The sequence below is a fragment of the Leptonychotes weddellii genome, chromosome 9 (genome assembly GCF_054177405.1).
Source record: "Leptonychotes weddellii isolate Sample4059 chromosome 9, ASM5417740v2, whole genome shotgun sequence".
Taxonomy (NCBI): domain Eukaryota; kingdom Metazoa; phylum Chordata; class Mammalia; order Carnivora; family Phocidae; genus Leptonychotes; species Leptonychotes weddellii.
Window position 1 is genome coordinate 67,856,287 of NC_138377.1, and position 20,055 is coordinate 67,876,341.

The 20,055-nt window shown below is 42.0% G+C and overlaps 1 protein-coding gene across 1 annotated transcript in view; it reads right to left on the reverse strand.

Moving 5' to 3' along the window:
* The window catches only part of RYR3 (ryanodine receptor 3), a 483,582-nt gene that overhangs the window by 315,724 nt on the left and 147,803 nt on the right, over positions 1-20,055 (reverse strand). The window contains exon 2 of the mRNA XM_081831839.1: positions 11,736-11,855. Within this exon, the coding sequence (XP_081687965.1) occupies positions 11,736-11,855 (120 nt within the window). The remainder of the gene's footprint in view (positions 1-11,735; positions 11,856-20,055) is intronic.

Here is a 20,055-nt window from a genome sequence, read left to right on the forward strand (position 1 = left end):
AATGTCCATCACCCAGCCACCCCATCCCTCCCACCCCCCTCCACTCCAGCAACCCTCAGTTTGTTTCCTGAGATTAAGAGTCTCTTATGGTTTGTCTCCCTCTCTGATTTTGTCTTGTTTCATTTTTCCCTCCCTTCCCCTATGATCCTCTGTCTTGTTTCTCAAATTCCTCATATCAGTGAGATCATATGATACTGTCTTTCTCTGATTGACTTATTTCGCTTAGCATAATACCCTCTAGTTCCATCCATGTTGTTGCAAACGGCAGGATTTCATTTTTTGATGGCTGCATAATATTTCAGTGTGTGTGTGTGTGTGTGTATACATATATACCACATCTTCTTTATCCATTCATCTGTCAGTGGACATCTAGGCTCTTTCCACAGTTTGGCTATTGTGGACATTGCTGCTATAAACATTGCGGTGCACATACCCCTTCGGATCCCTACATTTGTATCTTTGGGGTAAATACCCAGTAGTGCAATTGCTGGGTCATAGGGTAGCTCTATTTTCAACTTTTTGAGGAACCTCCATACTGTTTTCCAGAGTGGCTGCACCACCTTGCCTTCCCACCAACAGTGTAGGAAGGTTCCCCTTTCTCCGCATCCTCGCCAACATCTGTCATTTCCTCACTTGTTAATTTTAGCTATTCTGACTGGTGTGAGGTGGTATCTCATTGAGGTTTTGATTTGGATTTCCCTGATGCCGAGTGATGTTGAGCACTTTTTCATGTGTCTGTTGCAGGCCTTCTCATTTCTTAATCCATTATTTGCCACTCACTCTCATAGCTTGATTTAATTAGCCTTAAGCCATTATCTCCTAAATATTACCTCCGCCGTAACCTCTCTTCTGAACTCCTGATCCATATGTCCAGATGCCTATCAAATTTTTTTCCTGTGTCTCTTACTGGCCTTTGGAATTCAACATGTCCAAACCTCAGTTCATAAGCTCCACCAACACCCTCTGGCCTAACTTACTCCTTTCCAAATAAATTCCTTTCACTAAATAAAATGCCCTCTACAGGCAGCTAAAGCCTATAACTCTGGAGTCACACTTGACTACTCCCACCTTCATTCTTTATCCATCCTATGCATTCTGTTAGCCATACCTGAATTCAATTTAGTTGTCTCTTCACTTCCTTTTTTCATATGAGGAATCCATACAGCTTTTGTAAGTTCGTGTTCTCCTCTGACAACAAATCCCTGTTCACGTTCAGCTCCTATCCTTGTTACCTCAAAATCCCCTCACCTCTTCTCTTTTCTTTTGCATATTCCAAAGCTACACTGAATTTCATCCCCTCACTAATAGTGCCATCTCTTAGTTCCCTATCTTTTGCAACCTCAGTCTCTCCTTCTCTAGACCTCCTCCTTTGCCGAGAAACATGCTTGTGTTTCTCACTGTGGAAACAGCTCGACTACCTAGATTCTGCTTTAACACTATTTTCTCTTCCCCTTTTTTGGGGGGGGGCAGAAGGAGAGGGAGAGAGAGAATCTTAAGCAGGCATGGAGCCTGACGTGAGGCTCAATGTCACAATCCTGAGATCATGACCTGAGCCGAAGTCAAGAGTAGGAGGCTTAACTGACTGAGCCACCCAGCCGCCCCTCTTCTTCCTTTTAAAATTAAACTGCTTCAAAGAGTGGTGAACACTCACTGATGAAGTTCTGATTCAGGTAACAATGGAGAAGCTTACAGCAGAATAACTCTCTTGACAACAACTATTATAAATTCTGAACAAAAATTTAAAAAAACTCTTTGAAGGCACTGGAGAGCAACCTAACGCTGGAAGGAATAGGACTCTTGAAAGATGGGAAGTCTAATAAGTGATATCTACATTTAATTAAATTTTCCTTTGAGGGTACTTCCTCTGTTCATGGGGTTCATGGGGGATAAACCTCAGGAAAAATTTGTTATGGAGCCAGAGGCCTGACTTTGGGCTGTCAGAATGTCAGGAAATTGAAAAGGAGAATGCTGGAAATAACAGAACCACCACAGATGAAAACCCAAAATCAGCACACAAATGTCCCTCAAATTTTTTGGCCAACTCAACTGTGCAGGGCAGTATTTCAAGTATCCAAAGGAGGGCAACAGAACATTAAAAATGAGTAAAGGTTATAGCAGCTACCCAATTTCAAAGTGTCAGAATTTGGTGTTCAAGTCTTGCTATTTCGAAGGGGTTAGGAAAAACTTCAGGATTTTCATTAAAACTCAGAAGGGCTTTAGTCCCAAGAACAAGGACTATATTCTAGGACTAAAACCAAAACCAAATTAGACTAAGCCTCCATAAGATCAAGGAGGTCCACCGATAATTTAACTGCCTGCTAGAATAAAATGCAATACCCTTCAGGGGAAGATAAAAAAATGAGGGGGAGATATCTTCAGGGGAAGATAAAAAATTACCACCTACAATCTTCAGTATACAATTACTAGATAACAAAAGAAATAGGAAAATGTGACTCATAATCAAGAGAAAGCTCAGTTAGTAGGAATAGAACCACAGACAATCCAGATACTGGTATTAATGGTCAAATATTTAAAATAACTATTATACTATGTTAATAAACTTAGAGGAAAAAATGAGAATAATGGCAGAAGAGAATTTGAGGTTACTATGTAACACCTTAGAAGTGAACTAATGGAAAGTTCAGAATTTAAAAATACATAGCTGGAAAAAATTCACTGGAGGCAGTTAATGGCACATTTATATTAAAAGTATCAGTTAACATAAAGACAAGCTAGTAGGAAATATTCAAACTGAAGCACAGAGAGAAAAATAGTTGAAAAAAATTAACCATTTTACGGACCTATAGAAAAATATCAAACAGTTTAATATATAAGTAACTGGATTTTCAGAAAGAGCAAATGTGGCAGAAAAAATATTTTAAGAAGTAATGGCCCCCAAGTTTCCAAACTTGATTAAAAACAAACAAAACAACAACAACCAAAAGATCCATGAAGCTCAGCAAAACGCAGGCAGGATAAATGCAAAGAAAACCACCCTCAAATGTAATCATTCAAACTGAAAAGCAAAGATGTTCTGAAGCTTTGAAAAGATTAATCCCAACTTCTCTTCTGAACTTCTGTTTTATATGTTCAGATGCCTATCAAAATTTCTCCTTGGATGTCTTACAGTACTTTTGAATTCAACATGTTTAAAATCAAAGATAAAGAAAATTCTTAAAACCTGCCAGCAAAAAAAGACTTACTACATAGAGAGGAATCATAAGAATGATAGATCATTTTTCATTTTAAAAAAAGGAGACCAAAAGATGGTAAAACACCATATTTAAAGTGATAAAAGAAAAAAAAATCAAACAAGGAATTTACAGAGAAAATATCCTTCAACAATAGAGACAAAATAAAGACATTGTCAGTGAAACAAAAGTGGGGAAAGTTTGTCACCAGCAGACCTGCACTACAAGAAAAATGCTAAAGGACATTCTTCAGGCTTAAGGAAAATGCTACTAGATGGGAGTCTGGATCTAGGGGACTAAAGAGCGCTGAAAATGGTAAATATATGATTACAAAGGACGATTTTTTCCTTTTCTTAATTTCCTTGAGACAAATTCAAAGACGACTCTTTGAAACAAAAATAAGAAAGTACTGCATATTATGTAACTTGTAAAAATAAAACATGTGACAATAATAGCACAGAGGATAAAAGGAAAGTGGTATAATACTACTCCAGACAGACTCTGAGAAGTTAAGGATTTATACTGTAATCCCTAAAGTAAGGACTAAAAAATAAAACACAGAAGTAGAGCTAAAAAGCCAATTGAGACAAAATAGAATACTAAAATATATTTGATTTATCCTAAGGAAGGTAAAAAAAAGAGAAACAGAAGAATAAAAACCAGAGGAAACAAAAGAAAACAAAATAGTAAGATGGTAGACTAAAACCCAATGGTATCAATTGTTACAATAAACTTAAGTGGACTGAACACTCTAATAACACAGCAGAGATTGTAAAAAGGGGGAGGAGTAACATGTAACTATATGTTGTTTATGAGGGACATGCCTTAAATATAAAGATAAAGAAATTGAACACAAAAAGATAGGAAAAGAGGGGTGCCTGGGTGGCTCAGTCATTAAGCGTCTGCCTTTGGCTCAGGTCATGATCCCAGAGTCCTGGGATCAAGCCCCACATTGGGCTCCCTGCTCCGCAGGAAGCCTGCTTCTCCCTCTCCCACTCCCCCTGCTTGTGTTCCCTCTCTCACTATCTCTCTCTCTGTCAAATAAATAAAATCTTAAAAAAAAAAAGATAGAAAAAGATATACCACAAAATAGTAAACATAAGAAAGCTTATGGCTGTGTTAATATCAAAATATACAATAAGACCAAGGATAAATAGGAGCATTTGATAATCACACAAAGATTAATTCGAGAAAATAAAAATCCTATATATATACACACACCTAAGAAGAGAGCTTTAAAATACATGAAAAACAGACAGAACTAAAGCGAGACATAGACAAATCTTCATAGTTTTTAACACCTCTATTTCAGTAATTGATAGAACATATAAATACAACTCAGTAAGAACAGAAGATTTGAACGCCATGATCAACCATCTTAATATTCATACAACACTAGCTAAGAACTGAAAAAGACCCACTTTTTAAAAGTAGAACACATGGAATATTAAGCAAGATAGACCACATGTCAGGCCATAAACTAGTCCCAATAAATTGCCAAGAATTTAAATCTACAGAGCATGGCTTTGGTCATAACAGAATTAAATTAGAAATCAATAATAATAAAAATGTACATCCCACTGATTCACTTTATTCTTTAAAACTATTCACTCATTGCTTAATCCTTTTCATCTAACTTACTCACTCTGACTCTCATTAATATTTCACTTTAAATGTCGTAAATGTCCTGTTGATGGTCAAATCCAGGCCTTTAGAATATTTATTCTTACACTACATACAAAAATAAACTCAAAATGGATTCAAGACCTAAAATACAAGAACCCGAAACCATAAAAATCCTAGAAGAGAACACAGGCAGTACCTTCTCTGACATCAGCTATAGCAACATTTTTCTAGATATGCCTCCTGTGGCAAGAGAAATAAAAGCAAAAATAAACTACTGGAACTACATCAAAATAAAAAGCTTCTGCACAGCAAAAGAAACAATCAACAGAACTAAAAGACAACTACTGAATGGGAGAAGATATTTGCAAATGACATATCTGATTAAGGGTTAGTATCTAAAAATAAAGAACTTCTACAACTCAACACCAAAAAACCCCCAAATAATCCAATTTAAAAATGGGCAGAAGAGGGGCACCTGGGTGGCTCACTCGGTTAAGCATCCGACTCTTGATCTCAGCTCAGGTCTTGGGGGGCTCAGTCGGTTAAGCATCCGACTCTTGATCTCAGCTCAGGTCTTTTTTTTTTTTCAATATTTTATTTATTTATTTAATTGACAGAGAGAGAGAGACAGCGTGAGGGGAACACAAGTAGGGGGAATGGGAGAGGGAGAAGCAGGCTTCCGGCTGAGCAGGGAGCCTGATGTGGGGCTCGATCCCAGGACCCCAGGATCATGACCTGAGCCGAAGGCAGTCGCTTAACCAACTGAGCCACCTAGGTGCCCCTCAGCTCAGGTCTTGATCTCAGGGTCATGGGTTCAAGCCCTGCCTTGGGCTCCACACTGGGCGTGGAACCTACTTAAAAAAGAAGATGGGCAGAAGACGTGAACAGACATTTTTCCAAAGACATGCAGACGGCCAACAGCCACATGAAAGGATGCTCAAGAGCACTCATCACCAGGGAAATGCAAATCAAAACCCCAATGAGAGATCACCTTACATCTGTCAGAATGGAGAGAATGAGAACGACAAGAAATAACAAGTGTTGGTGAGGATGTGGAGGAAGAGGAACCCTCGTACACTATTGGTGGGAATGTAAATTGGTACAGTCACTGTGGAAAACAATATGGAGGCTCCTCAAAAAATTAAAAATAGAGCTATCCTATGACCCAGTAATTCTACTACTGGGTATTTGCCCAAAGAAGACAAAACACTAACTTTGAAAAATATATGCACCCGTATGTATATTGTAGCATTATTGACAATAGCCAAGATATGCAAGCAGCCCAAGTGTCTATTGATAGAGGAATAAAGAAGATGTGGTGTATCTACACAATGGAATACTACTCAGCCATCAGAGAAAATGAAATCTTGCTATTTGCAACCATGTGGGTGGAGCTAGAGGGTATTATGCTAAGTGAAATAAGTCAGTCAGAAAAAGACAAATACCATATGATTTCACTCATATGTAAAATTTGAGAAACAAAACAAACAAGAGAAACAAACCAAAAAGCAGACTCTGAACTCTAGAGAACAAACTGATGGTCATCAGAGGGGAGGTGGGTGGGGGGAGGGGTGAATAGGGTGAAAGGGATTAAGAGTACACTATGATGACGAGCAATGAGTTGTTGAATCACTATATTGTACACCTGAAATTAATACAACACTATATGTTAACTACACTGGAAATAAAAGTAAAAAATAAATAAAATATTTAATTTAAATATGTATCTAATTTAACTAATTCAGTATGTGGGTAACTCATCAAGCAATGGCTCCTGATGACCTCAAGTGTGTCTGACTCCATGCTTGGGATAAAAAAAGCTATTGCTTAAAAAGCACTTTGGGGTATGTCAGGCACTGTTATAAGTGTTTACAATTAGGAACGCATGTAACTGAATCTTCATAATAATCTATAAGATGGATAGTTTTCAAGTCAAGGAAACTGAGGCAGAGAGAGGTAAAATCACTGGAAACATGGTCAGATAGCTGTTAATCAGTGGAGCCTGAATTACCAGCCCAAGCAGTCTTGTTCCATGGTCCATGGTCATGTTTCTTAATCACTGTCTTAACCATTGTCTTCACTTCAGTGCTCACAGTCTGGTGGAGGGGAGGCATCAAGACAGGTAAACTATCTTAATTCAATGTGGTAGACATTTGATCCCACATTCCCAGTGTTTCTGTACCTTATATCCTAAGACAGAGGCACTTAGTGATCTCCTTTATTCCTCTGTATTAACTTTCAAGTTTCAAGAAAATACCTGATGATGTCATTTATACTAAAAAAATTAGCTATAAAAATTTAACACTGCTTCATGTGTTCTCTCGGAATATTTGTATTTTAATAGTTTCTACTTGATTTAAGCAAAATACAAATTTCTAACTTTGGAGTGTCAGGCATTCAGAGGACAGATGCAGGAAGGTTGTGGGAGGGTGTATGGAGATCTGCCCAGGTAATCTTAAAATCTAACCACATGGAGAAATATGGCTTCTCTATCCGTAAGTAAGTTGGATCCATGATACTCTTTATTGCTGAGTACTAGAGAATTAGTCATTCAAGTTTGGAATGAATCATCCTCAGGAATTTACTTAACTTTGTCTAAATTCTTGTATCCTTCTCTGCAAATGAGATCAGTATTTGTTCCATGGGGCGACAAAAATTAAATGAGAGCATGTAAGCACCCACCGTGGTACGTGGCATGGAGCACATGATGCCTGATAAATGTAAACCAAACAATCAAAAGGGTTTACATTTTCCACCTCTCATTCTCTCTCACATGACAAGGGAGTTTTTTTTTTCTTTAAATAAGTTTTATAATAGTTTGGCTTTTTTTTTTTTTAAGATTTTATTTATTTGATAGAGACAGTGACAGAGATAACAAGAGAGAGCATAAGCAGGTGGAGAGGCAAACGGAGAGGGAGAAGCAGGTTCCCTGTGGGGCAGGGAGCCCGACACAGGGCTCGATCCCAGGACCCTGGGATCATGACCTGAGCCGAAGGCAGACGCCTAACTGACTGAGCCACCCAGGCGCCCCTAGTTTGGCTTTTCATAAGATCTTAAGTCCAGAGAGACTACTACACTCTAAAATAGCAATCAGAAGTTCAAAGAAAAGCGTACAGCCTCAGGCTGAGCCTCCTTCTCTGCAAATTTGCACAGGCTTAGGTTTTTAGAAGTCAAGAGTAAATCTATTCTGAGCTAAAGATAATAAAAATAATAGAAAATAAGTTATTTTTAGCCTAGAATTCTCTTAATTTATGCCATCTACATAATGATGTCTGCACAATCGCAGATGTTTAATACTGGGTCTGTAGAGCCTATCCAACTTCTCAGAAACCAGAGCAGACTATTCTTCATTTTCAAAAGAGGAAGTGGAGGGCAACAGGACTAAAATTTCCCCTGGAAATTTTCAGTTTGAAAACTGGATTTGAAATCAGATTTTTCATTTTGAATACACCATGACCAGGAAGTGTTCCCCAACAAAGAGACAGAACTTTGATCTGAGACACCGAGAGCCCGAAGATTTTGGATACGCCCGCCGCTGGCTTTTAAAGGCCACAAGGGTGGGCATCTGGGTGACTCAGTTGGTTAAGTGTCTGCCTTCGGCTCAGGTCGTGATCCCGGGGTCCCCAGGGTCCTGGGATCGAGTCCTACATTGGGTTCCTTGTTCAGTGGGGAGCCTGCTTGTCCCTCTGCTTGTGCTCTCTCTCTTTCTCTCTGACAAATAAATAAAATCTTTAAAAAAAAAAATAAATAAAGGGCATGAGGGTTAAGTTGTTTCACTTCACAATTTCCATTTCATCCTCATTAAAGTCAGTGAAACAAACCTTGGTCTGCTGAAACTGATCTTCAACACAAAGTTCCCATACGCTTCTTACTTTTTGATGATCTAAAATTAAGGAAGGCAGAAGTGAGGATTTGGAAAGGTGCTGGGGTTCCAGACACATCAGACAAGGCCAGAGTAGTTAAATAATTGCCATCAATGAAGACTGCTGTGGGAGAAGGCTTACGGAATTCTTTACTCCTTCTGCATGAGAATAGGACCTTCAGTTAACTGTCCAGTTTTGTTCTTAGGACAACCTGGTAAAACTGATATGTGAATGAGGTTACTTGGGAACACTGCTTATAGTGAAAATGATCCCTGACCGGCAGCCTGAGTCTGCAATGGGAAGACACCAATACTCCACTAGGAAGCCATATCTTTGCAATTCCCCAAGTGTAAGACTCTTCTAGCTGCGGGGAGGTGTCCTTTGTGGGCCCCCAAAAGCTATGTCTGTGGGGTTGTTACAAGAAACCCTGGTTCCTCTGGTACACGAGGCTTGTAAGTCATGGTACCTGCCTGATGTGGATCTCGTCTCTGCACTTGAGCTGTCATCTGGGGTGGAGGATTCAGAAGCAAGGATTCTCAAAGGTGTGCCTTACATGTCCCAGCAGGCAAGTGGTGGTTCCTGTCCCACCGCACAAACTAGTGCCAACCAGTCCATGAGAGTCTCAGGAGTTTGGATGTTAAGTTAAACAAAGTAAGACCTACCCCACCCCCCTTCCCCAGCTGGTACTGTTAGTACAAAATAGACGGGATAATATGGGCCAGAGGAAAAGTAGTAAATTCCTGGGAACAAATTTTCCACTTAAAAATGACAGTAAAGGGCACCTGGATGGCTCAGTAGGTTAAGTGTCTGCCTTTGGCTCAGGTCATGATCCCAGGGTCCTGGGATCGAGCCCCGCATCACGCTCCCTGCTCAGAAGGGAGCTCCTTCTCCCTCTCCCTTTGCTGCACTGTCTCTGTCAAATAAATAAAATCTTTAAAAAAAATTTTTTTTTTTAAAGATTTTATTTATTTATTTGACAGAGAGATAGCGAGAGCAGGAACACAAGCAGGGGGAGTGGGAGAGGGAGAAGCAGGCTTCCTGCCGAGCAGAGAGCCTGATGCGGGGCTCGATCCCAGGACTCTGGGATCATGACCTGAGCTGAAGGCAGACGCTTAACGACTGAGCCACCCAGGCGCCCAAAATCTTAAAAAAATTTTTTTAAAATGACAGGGAAAAAAGTATCTGCTGTTATTGATAAAATAAAGAAGCAACATTTCCTTTCCATGTTTCCTGGTCTTTGGTTCTAATTCTGAAGTCTTTCTTATAAAACAAGACACCTTTTAATTCCTGGAGCTGTGCATCTTTGAAAGGGAAGCTGAGTAACAGTGCTTCCATCTGCTGACATTTGCAGTTTCAGGAGACCTTCAGAGAAGAGTGGGCCATGGCAAACAGAAAGTCACAAGAGCTCTCCGAAGTGTTAAATAGTCTCATGTCTACAGCAAATGTTGGCATACTTTTGCTTCTCATTCTTCTACCTTTTCACACCTTGCTTCAATGTGACCTCTTTTTCTTAGGGCTTGTACACTAAGAATAGCTTTTGAGAATCTTATCTCATCTCTTCTTTCTCAGAGGTCTGTCTTCTCCCTAGAATTTATCTCAATTTTATCTCTCTGAGTCTCAACTAGCTTGAAATACCCTTGACTAGGAATGCCAAGGTCACAGGTGGCTCTGTAGCTGGTGCTAAGAGTGGTGTTTGAGATGCATGGCTCACCCTCAGCGCCAGGCTTGGGAATACACCTTCTTACTTCATTGCACACCTTACGTTAGCTTCCGAGAACCCAAGAGTGGCACAGGTGGTTGTAAAATTTGATGGTAGGGAATCAGGGGAAATATTTCGTGGAAAGGGAAGGGCCAGGCCAGAAGAGGGAACATATCTGGTGTTCTAGGAGTCGGTTGAACTACGCATATTTGTCTGTGATTGTGTAGGTTCCTGTGCAGAAATGACATGCCCATCACGCGGGCCTACTGGAAAATACAGTAACAACTTTCTGCTTATTAAACAAACAAACAAACAAACAAGGTTCTGTGAGAAAACTGAGCTTGGAGGGTAGGATGGTCAGTTGTATGTCACCGTGGCTAGACTATAGGACTCCATTATTTAATCAAGCTCCAATCCAGGTTTTGATGTGAAGGTATTCGATAGACGTGATTAACATCTACAGTTGACTTCAAGTAAAAGTTACCCTTGAGAATGTGGGTGGGCCTCACCTCATCTGTTGAAGGTGAGGTTTCTTGGAGAAAAAAATATTCTGCCTCAAGACAGCATTAACTTCTGCCTGAGTTTCTAACCTGCTGATTTGATGTACAGATTTCAGACTTGCCAGCCCCAATAATCACAAGAGGCAATATCTTCAATCCCTATCTATCTATCCACCCACCCACCCACCCACCCATCGAGAGAAAGTGAGAGATGTTTCTCTGGAGAACCCTGACTGATCTAAAGATCTGGCCAGGACAGCAAAGTACTGTGAACACAGATCCACCTGACAAAGAGACCAAGAAAAGCAGAGATGGTCTGAAAGTGTGGCTGAAGAGAGAGGACATTACCTGCCACCACACAGGCAGGGACCAGCACGGACGCTCCTCTCTGCCCCCCATCCCCACAGGCAGGTGGGGATGATGATCTCAGCATAGTCAGAACAGAGAGCAGCGTGCTTGCTGCGAAACCCAAGCCCAAGCCCCGTGAGTCCCTGGAGCTATCGGTGCCAGCTGAGAGTAAAGAACATGCACTCAGACTTCCAGGAATTAACACAAAACGGTGTTCTGGAAGGATGAGGAGAACCTCTTCTGTGAGGGCTGACAGTGCCCTCAAGGCATCATTGGTATCCTGGTAACAATGGCAAACAATTCTTCACTGCTCTGGGTTCCTACTGCGGGGATTCCTGCGCTGGGGAGAGGTATGGTTTAAATCTGATCTGCTTCCCCCTTTCAAAACAATGTGTTCTTTCTCCCTTCTTCCTCATCTCCTTCCTCATCCCCTCCATGCAGCTCCTTTCCCCCAAATGACTGCTGGGAGGCCAAGGGGAGAAGGCACAGGGCAGGCGATCAGTCTTACCTTGGCTTCTGAAGTGGGTTCCAAGAAGCACAGGCGGTTCCCAAGGCCCTCGGCTGCCAGGCAGAACTTCCTTTGCTCCTTGTGAATGTTTGCGATGCACTGGAGAACCACCTCATCTTCCTGCCGGCAGAACAGAGACACACTTGTGAGTGAGCGGGGCTGCCTCCCCACGTGGAACCAGGTCCCCAAGTCACCTTGTTGCATCGTTATCAGGTACACTGAGAGGTACATGCTTTTGCATGTGATACAGAAAAGGAGAGTGTGCTATTCACAGGGCTGTGCTGAGCACCTCCCCGGAGTCAGAACTCTCAACTCTGGGGTGGTGTTAGCGGGAGCAGGTCCGTGTATGTGGAACATATACACTACAGACATCTGCAGCATGAGCCTCACTGCTGGGACACAGGAAAGGCACACAATCCAGGTGAGCAGACAATTTCAACACGTGGATGGACATGAGAGTAAATCTAAGCAATCTCCAAATAAACAACAGGAATAGGACAGTGAGATGTGATCTAGGGGAAGAGAGACAACAGCAGAGATCAAGCAGAGATGGGATCTATGGAGGGAAAGTCCATTTGGCGTCAGGCTTGGAAGAGGCAAGAAAGAGCCCGATGGGGGCGCACATAGTGTGTAACACATTCGCCAGGAGTGACAGAAGGAAGCTGTGGACGGTGACAGGAAATGAGTCCTAAACATATGGGAAAGGAAGGCTGAGAGAAGCCTGGAGGATTCACATTGGAGGGAGGAGCTGAAGGTCAAGTAGAGGAACCACTCTGAATTCCTAAGGAGGGGGACCTCTCTCCTACGCATCACTCTCAAAACAACCCTCCTGAAATTTCAGAGACCTTGTTTGAAAAACATTCCTCTTGTTGATGGTCCAGAAACGAGGCCAACCTCTATTTACACTAACATGCTCATCTCTTGCACAACCCTGCCTGAGGCTGAGAGGAAACAATTTTCCTTATCATTCCTCCAGTCTGTCCATCTGTGCCCCCACTCTCCCCACCACTTAACTTTACTTTGGGTTTCCAACATCAAAAACATCTGCAGGTGTGGTTGAGTTAAAGGAGTAACAAGAGGAGGGCCAGTTGGAACTTCCTCCTTAGGAAAGGCTCTCCTGTTGTCCTGCCTCATCCCCATGCCCCCTGGTGTTAGTGTTTGTCCCAGAATATTGGACAGGTGGACTAAACAGAAATGGTTTTTCTTGAAAGTTGTCCGCCACGTGCCTAGTCACATGGAAAAAATAAAATCCTTCCACCTGATGGGAAGATAAAGAGATTCAATAGTAAGAGATCCCCCAAAAAGATGTCTGCTGGTACCCAGAGATTGGGCTGGGGCTATAGGAAAATGTGAGAAGGCACAAATCACAGACATACGAAAAGAAGATTGAGGAGAGAGAAAAAAAAAAAAAAGCTCCACATTCTTACTGGCACGGAAATGTCCCTGTTCATCATTAAATTGAGTCAGTAATAAGTCAAAAGCCTCTGCTTATAGTGAAGTCAGAATTCATGGTCTTTGAGTTGAGATGGAATAAAACTCCAGAATAGCACTACACTCTCAAAATGCGGATTCAGTGAAATCTCTGAATACAATGAAGTTTTCCCCCAGGTGGAGTCTCCCCCAGCTATTGTGGTGACCAGAGGAATCACATCCTCCCAAAGGGCATAGGCAGCAAGGGATTCCTCTCAGTTGTCACAATGACCGAGGGGCGTTACGTGCATTGCCCAACGGGTCACAGGAGTTAAGGGGTCTGTATTGCAAGAGGCAGTTCTCCAAACACATAATTTTTCTGTCCAAAATGTCAAGAGGACCCCCTACTGAGGAATATTTAAGTATCTCCCACCTATGCACAACTCACCAGCAAAAAAAGAAAACACACACACAAAAAACAAAAAACAGGCATTTAGAAATCACAGGAGTGTGTTACGGACCAGACTTTTCAGGAACGGGTGAGAGTCGCCAAAATTTTCTCCTCAGCTTGAGCTGAAGACACCTGTTTCCATGACTTCATTTCCCATGCCCGTTCCACTCCAAGGTGCCCACACCACCTTGGCTTGACCTTGTACCGGCTGCCTCTCTTTTTAAAAAAAAAAAAAAAAAGATTTTATTTATTTATTTAACAGACAGAGACAACACAAGCAGGGGGAGTGGGAGAGGGAGAAGCAGGCTCCCCGCTGAGCAGGGGGCCCGATGCGGGGCTCGATCCCAGGACCCTGGGATCATGGCCTGAACCAAAGGCAGATGCTTAATGACTGAGCCACGCAGGCGCCCCGCATCTCTGTCTTCTGAAACTTAACCTGTCCTATAATTCCCATCTTCCTAACCTAGGCTGCCCATCAGCTAATGCGATAAAGGGACCCGCCCTGGCTCAACAGCTGTCTGCTGAAGAACAGTCCAGCATACAAACTTTCCTAGGTCCGCCCTCTGGGTGACAGACATATGGGTGAGGGACTCTGCGCCAAGTTTCCTGCTCTCCAAACACTGTCACTTTCTTCCCCATGCTGGCTGACACTGGATGCTCCATGCTGACCTGGCTACAGCCTGAAGCGGCAGCCCATGCCTGTCTTCGCACCGACCACCTCTGTAAACCTTCAACAGATGGACATCTCGAGCCTTCGAGTACTTGACGCTATAATCTTTGCACCGAAGTTCCATGCGGAACCACAAGTCAAGTTAACCCATCTCATCACTCTCTCACTCCCTGGTTAAACACAGAACACAAGCCCCTCCGGTTACCAGCCCTCCCTCACTCACTAGTTCCTGTGCTGATGTACATTTTCTTCCCCTGTTCCCTCTCTCCCTTTGCTTTAAATCAAATCTGGGTATTTCCAGGGGATACCATTTCCAAGGAACTCCCTGTAATTGGAGGCTGCAGGTTCTTCCACATTTTGTAATTCCCCTCCCCAGAAGCTCAAGCACTCCTCCCATCCCTCGATGCCAAATTTGGATCACCTTCCTACTCAGGTGCAAAACTCTTCTATTTTCAGGTATGTGATACCCAATCTCTGCATCTTCTTGGGCAAACTATCAACATCCTAGTTAATTCTCCCACCATTTATCTCTCTCTTTCTCTTTTTTTTTAAAGATTTAATTTAATTTATTTATTTGAGAGAGAGAGAGAGAGGGAGGGAGAAGCAGACACCCCGTTGAGCAGGGAGCCCGACGCAGGATTCAATCCCAGGACTGGATCATGACCTGAGCCGAAGGTAGATTGCTTAACCTACTGAGCCACCCAGGCGCCCTCATTGATCTCTTAATTACAATCAGAAAATTTGATCATTTTTGTGTGAATTCAACACACATTTATTGACCATCCAATGACAAAGCCTTCTGCCAGGAGACTTCAGAGCACCGCAGGTTTTATAACACAAGATCTATTAATACAGGAGTATTGGAGCTGACGGCCAAAAGGCCAGCTCATAGCCTTTGTCCCCACCACTTGAGCCATGATCTCACCTAACTTCAAGGTTCATGTGGACAATCTCTTCAAAATGAACACCCCGTCCTAAGTATTCCACAGTTTTAGTAACACACTATGGCGAACATTCTTTGGCAAAACCTAGACGATTCCTATTCTAAATCCAGAACTAGACTATCCTACTCAGAGCCAGACTATCTTGCTCTATGAACCCAATCTTCCCTTTCTTGCTCTCTTATTCTCTTATAGTTCTTGCGCTCTTTCACCAGGATTTCCAGTTCCCAGAGGGCACTTCCCTCTCTTCCTCTGTGCCAGGAAGGAAAAGGATTTTTTGATAGAGAAAGTAACACAACTCTGGGATTTTGTTCTATTGACTTATGGGATTTTTTTAATAATATGTTTTCACCTTGTCTGAACTCTGGTTTCACTGGAACAAGACCATAAAACCTTCCCCTTTTTGTAGGACTCACACCAGATCCAACTCAGTGTATATCAAATCACCACTTCCCCCCAACAATAAGACAAAAAGACAAAATAAAGAGGAAGAAAGTGCTAGGTCAGAAGGCATAACATTCAGTAACAAGACTTTTTAGACCTAGTCTCTGTCCTTAAGGATGAGGGGTACACATGTCTTAAGTTCCTAGGAAATAATACCAAAGATCATGTAAGCATTTCCTGATTTCTACCTAATACATCAAACGGTCTCTGCCCAATCCCCTGGAAGTGAGTTCTCCCCTCTGCCTCCAGCCTCATCTCTCTTCCATTCCTACTACCTTCCCATCTCCCAAGTAAGTCTTGTCTAGCATCCCTAAAACACTCCTTCTTGAAACTCTTCTGTCCCTTTACTCAACCCTGTGTTCTCCTTGTTCTCCTGCCTGTCTGATGGATCCCTTCCATGTTCAATTTCTCTTGCTATCCCTACATATAGGGATTGGCCAAGGGTGGTCTTGTCAGCTTCCTTTAGCAATCTCATCCATTCTTCAGGCTTCCAGTTTTATTTGGAGGAGTTGCTGGACCATCTCTACCTCCAACCTGGTGGTACTCTAAGGTTCCAAACCTCCACTCATTCCTGAATTTATCCATATACTTATCAACGCTGCAAACCAACATGTCCCAATGCACCCAAAGGCAATTTTCAGTCTACTCATCCTTTTATGTTCTCCATGTTTGGTAGTGACACATCCAACCTCTCGGCAACCCAGGCCCAAACATCATCATCTCCTGTCTGAGTCTTCCCTCCTTCTGGTCCTACAGTAAATGGGCCAGAGAAAGGACAGACTGGAGGTCTAGGGACCAAGACAAGCTATTAAGACACTCAGAGCTTTCTTCCTCTGGTCTGTTACCAGAGGCACAGCTCTGACCTCACCGTTTTTCTGTTGAAAAGCCATAACGACCCTCTCTCCACTGTCCACGTAGCAAATACAAATGCCTTGAACCAGCATATGAAGACCTTCACTTTCTTTTTTTCTCAACTTCTTCCCTGTAGAGTTCCTTTGCCTTGTCCACCCCTTCATGCTCTTACTCATACTATCTGATTCTAAAGCTGCCCTGATTTGCCTTGTTCTTCCATGTGTATATATTATCTATCCTCCCAAGCTTAGCTCAAATACCACATCCCTTTATGAAGCCTACGTAATCTCTCCTCCATCCAAATTTCCATAGCAATATCACCGTACTCTTACATTATGTTTGTTTATATGCAGCCTTATCCCCAACTATGTATTTTGAAATGGTTAATGTTTATTGATCTCAGACTACAGGACAGACACTGTGCTTTATCTGTAATAACCCAGCTGAGTTTCACCCCAACGCTATGGTGTCACAGTACTACTGTCACCTGCACTTGACAAAGGAGGAGCCCCTGCACAGAGCAGTTCAGTAACTTGCCCACAGTCTCACGGTGGAGAGGGGTAGAGTCTGGTACCCAATCCAGGCAGTCTGCATCCATGCTCTCTCTTCCAGCCCTCTCAGCTGTCTTTGCATCCCTTGAAGGCAGGATCCACATCTGGTTCATGTTTATACCTATCAGTATACTAACATAGTGCCTTATGCACAATATACACCCGGTTAGAATTTATTGAATGCGTGTTTTTTACCTTTTAACCCTAGTTAATTACAAACTCAGTGCAGGAAACTACTTCCCCATCCAAGCTAGAAACATAACGTGTTTGGCAAAAGCATGTTGGCTTATGGAGATATGGAATCAGATTTTAAAAAGAGATTTGTCTACTCTCACCCATGTAATAATAATTACTGCATAAAAGGTCACTTTTCACTGATGAGTCAGAACTGAATAATCTCATGAGAACAGAAGTTGACATAAAAAAGTAGAGAATAAGCAATAATAATGAGGCTTTGAAGCCTATTTCAGATGTTTTTGTTTTGTTACTTTATTTATTATTATTATTGATAATAATATCGACTATTCATTCCATACCTCACTGCTGAGATTTCCCCCTAGATTATTTAACATTAACAACACAATCATTGTAAGAATGAGGATACCAAGGATTAGAGGACTCAGGCAACTTTAATCAGGGAATATTTAATGAGCAGTCATATGTGCCACCATATCACAGCATCTCAGTTTTGTTCTTACAACCTCCCTGTAAGGTAGATACTAATATCCTTTCTATTTGTAGATAAAGAGGTTGAAGCACAGAGAGGTTAATTTGCCTAGCACCACAAAACATATAAATTATATAATAGATTCTGATCTTGAACCTTGGGACTCTCTGAATCAGGAGCCTGTCCTATTCACCACAATGCCCAAGAGTCTCCCGAGAGACTGACCTTAGTAATAGGTCTGAATTCACATCTCCCTAACTTTAAGACCCACAGTGATAGTGTTGATAAAAATAGATAACTCCCAGCCCCCTCACATGGCCATACAACATTGAAAAGTAACCAAATCACAGAGCACAATGCCAGAGAGAACAACCAGAGAGCTAAAAATCAAATAATAAACAAAATTTTTCTGCGCCCAATGACTGTAACACTGGAAGGGGTGTACATCATCCCCAAACTTGTAAGAGAGGGGGAGGAATGATTACAATCCAAGGTATATCATCTGTCAGCATCCCTCCAAGCTATGTGGTTCATAAGCGCCAGCTATTCTTGTCAAAGATTCAGCCTGTGTTGGTGTTGAGTGATTGTCCCTGAACAAGGATATATAGCCTTTGACTCTCTTGGCTTAGATTTCATATTATCATAGGTCATCTCTGACAAAGTAAAGTTCTTTCTATACTCCTCCAGCTGAAAGACCTTGAACTTAAAAATGAATGGAGCTTGCCTATTGTATGCCTACTGCTTCTCTTTTATACCCTGGCTCCCAGCCCAAGGGTCACAACCACCATGTTTGGAGCTCTGTGTTGATGGCTGGGGGCACCTTGGCTCCCCCTCTTCTCTGTGGATCATTTGCAAAGAACCCTTTGGGACAAAACAAAATGGCTGACAGTCCTATTTAAGGTAGATCATTAGGCAGCTGATGACAGCCCTATAGTTAGATCTGCACATCACCGGTACCAAGAAGCTCGTGAGCAGGGAGCGCGTGGGACAGAGTGCAGTCCAGCAGATTTCATCGTCCACATTTAAGTGCAGCCGTTACTGCGGAGGAAAATCCATAACCATTTATTGCTCTAAAAAGGAAGATGTGTCCCAACCACTCATCTTGAACATCAGACACTATGTTAGGAAACTGATACAGTTAGATACAGCAGCAGATAACTGATACAGCTATCTGCTTAATATATGTGGACATGGGTGAGAGCGCTCATTGTCAGCCTTTACCCCAAAGCACCTCTCAAGCGAAAAATCAGTGGGCTTTTAAGACGATGAGACTACCCCTCAATTATTTCACAAGGATTAATGGTACTGGTGGTCTACTCTATGTTCTAAATATCAACCATTCTGACTATTTGCTTCCTTAGATTCTAAGCTCCTTGGAGGCAGGGGCCTCTCATTTCCCTGTGAACCCTCAATGCTCTGCATAGTGCCTGGCACTGAGTAAAAATGTTTGTGAGATTAGTGAACAAATCGTATACTTGGAAAACAGCTAGTAACAAAAATGCTTATGCATAAAAATTGCATACAAAAATCTTCATTTTCTTACTTGTAGGGTCTGGAATGCCAACATGGAAATAGTGGGGATTATATAGAAGGAGCTAGGATACCCTGCTTCCATGACAGCCCCATGAGACATACAAATATTTTTAATCTCATTTAAAAATTATTGAAGCTAAAGGTTATAAGCTGAGGGAGGAGGCTAGCTAGTCCAATGTCCAACTCGCAGAAGCTGATGTTTTATTTTGTCCCTAGAGACAACCTTTCTACGAGTTTTCTCTTGCTGTTGTCGGTTTTTGATGTAGTATGATTACACCTTTGGAACTCTTCATTGTTTTTCTAATCTCTCAAAAATAAGGGATGGTTCCCATCTCTCATTCCTTACTACTCACTGATAGTTGCAAAACGCAGTAAAATGGAAATTTCGAGATCCCAAGCGACAAAGTTGATATAGTTTATAATCCCTTCCTTCTTTGAAAACTTTCATCATTTGGCTCATAGGGTAGACTTTCTTTTGGCTTTCCCCTCTATTCACTAGCTGATGCTTCTCAGTCACCTTGGCTGCCATGCCTTCCCCTTCCCCTCTCTGCTGCTCCCTAGAGTGCTCCCAGACTGTTCCTTTGAGTTCTTTCCTTTACCGGCACTCCCTTCCTTCATTATCTCATTTGCTTTCATGGCTTTAAAAAACTACATGTACATACACATGAAAAAATGTTCATCATCATTAGCCATCAGGGAAATTCAAATCAAAACCACATTGAGATACCACCTTACACCAGTGAGAATGGCCAAAATTGACAAGGCAAGAAACAACAAATGTTGGAGAGGTTGTGGAGAAAG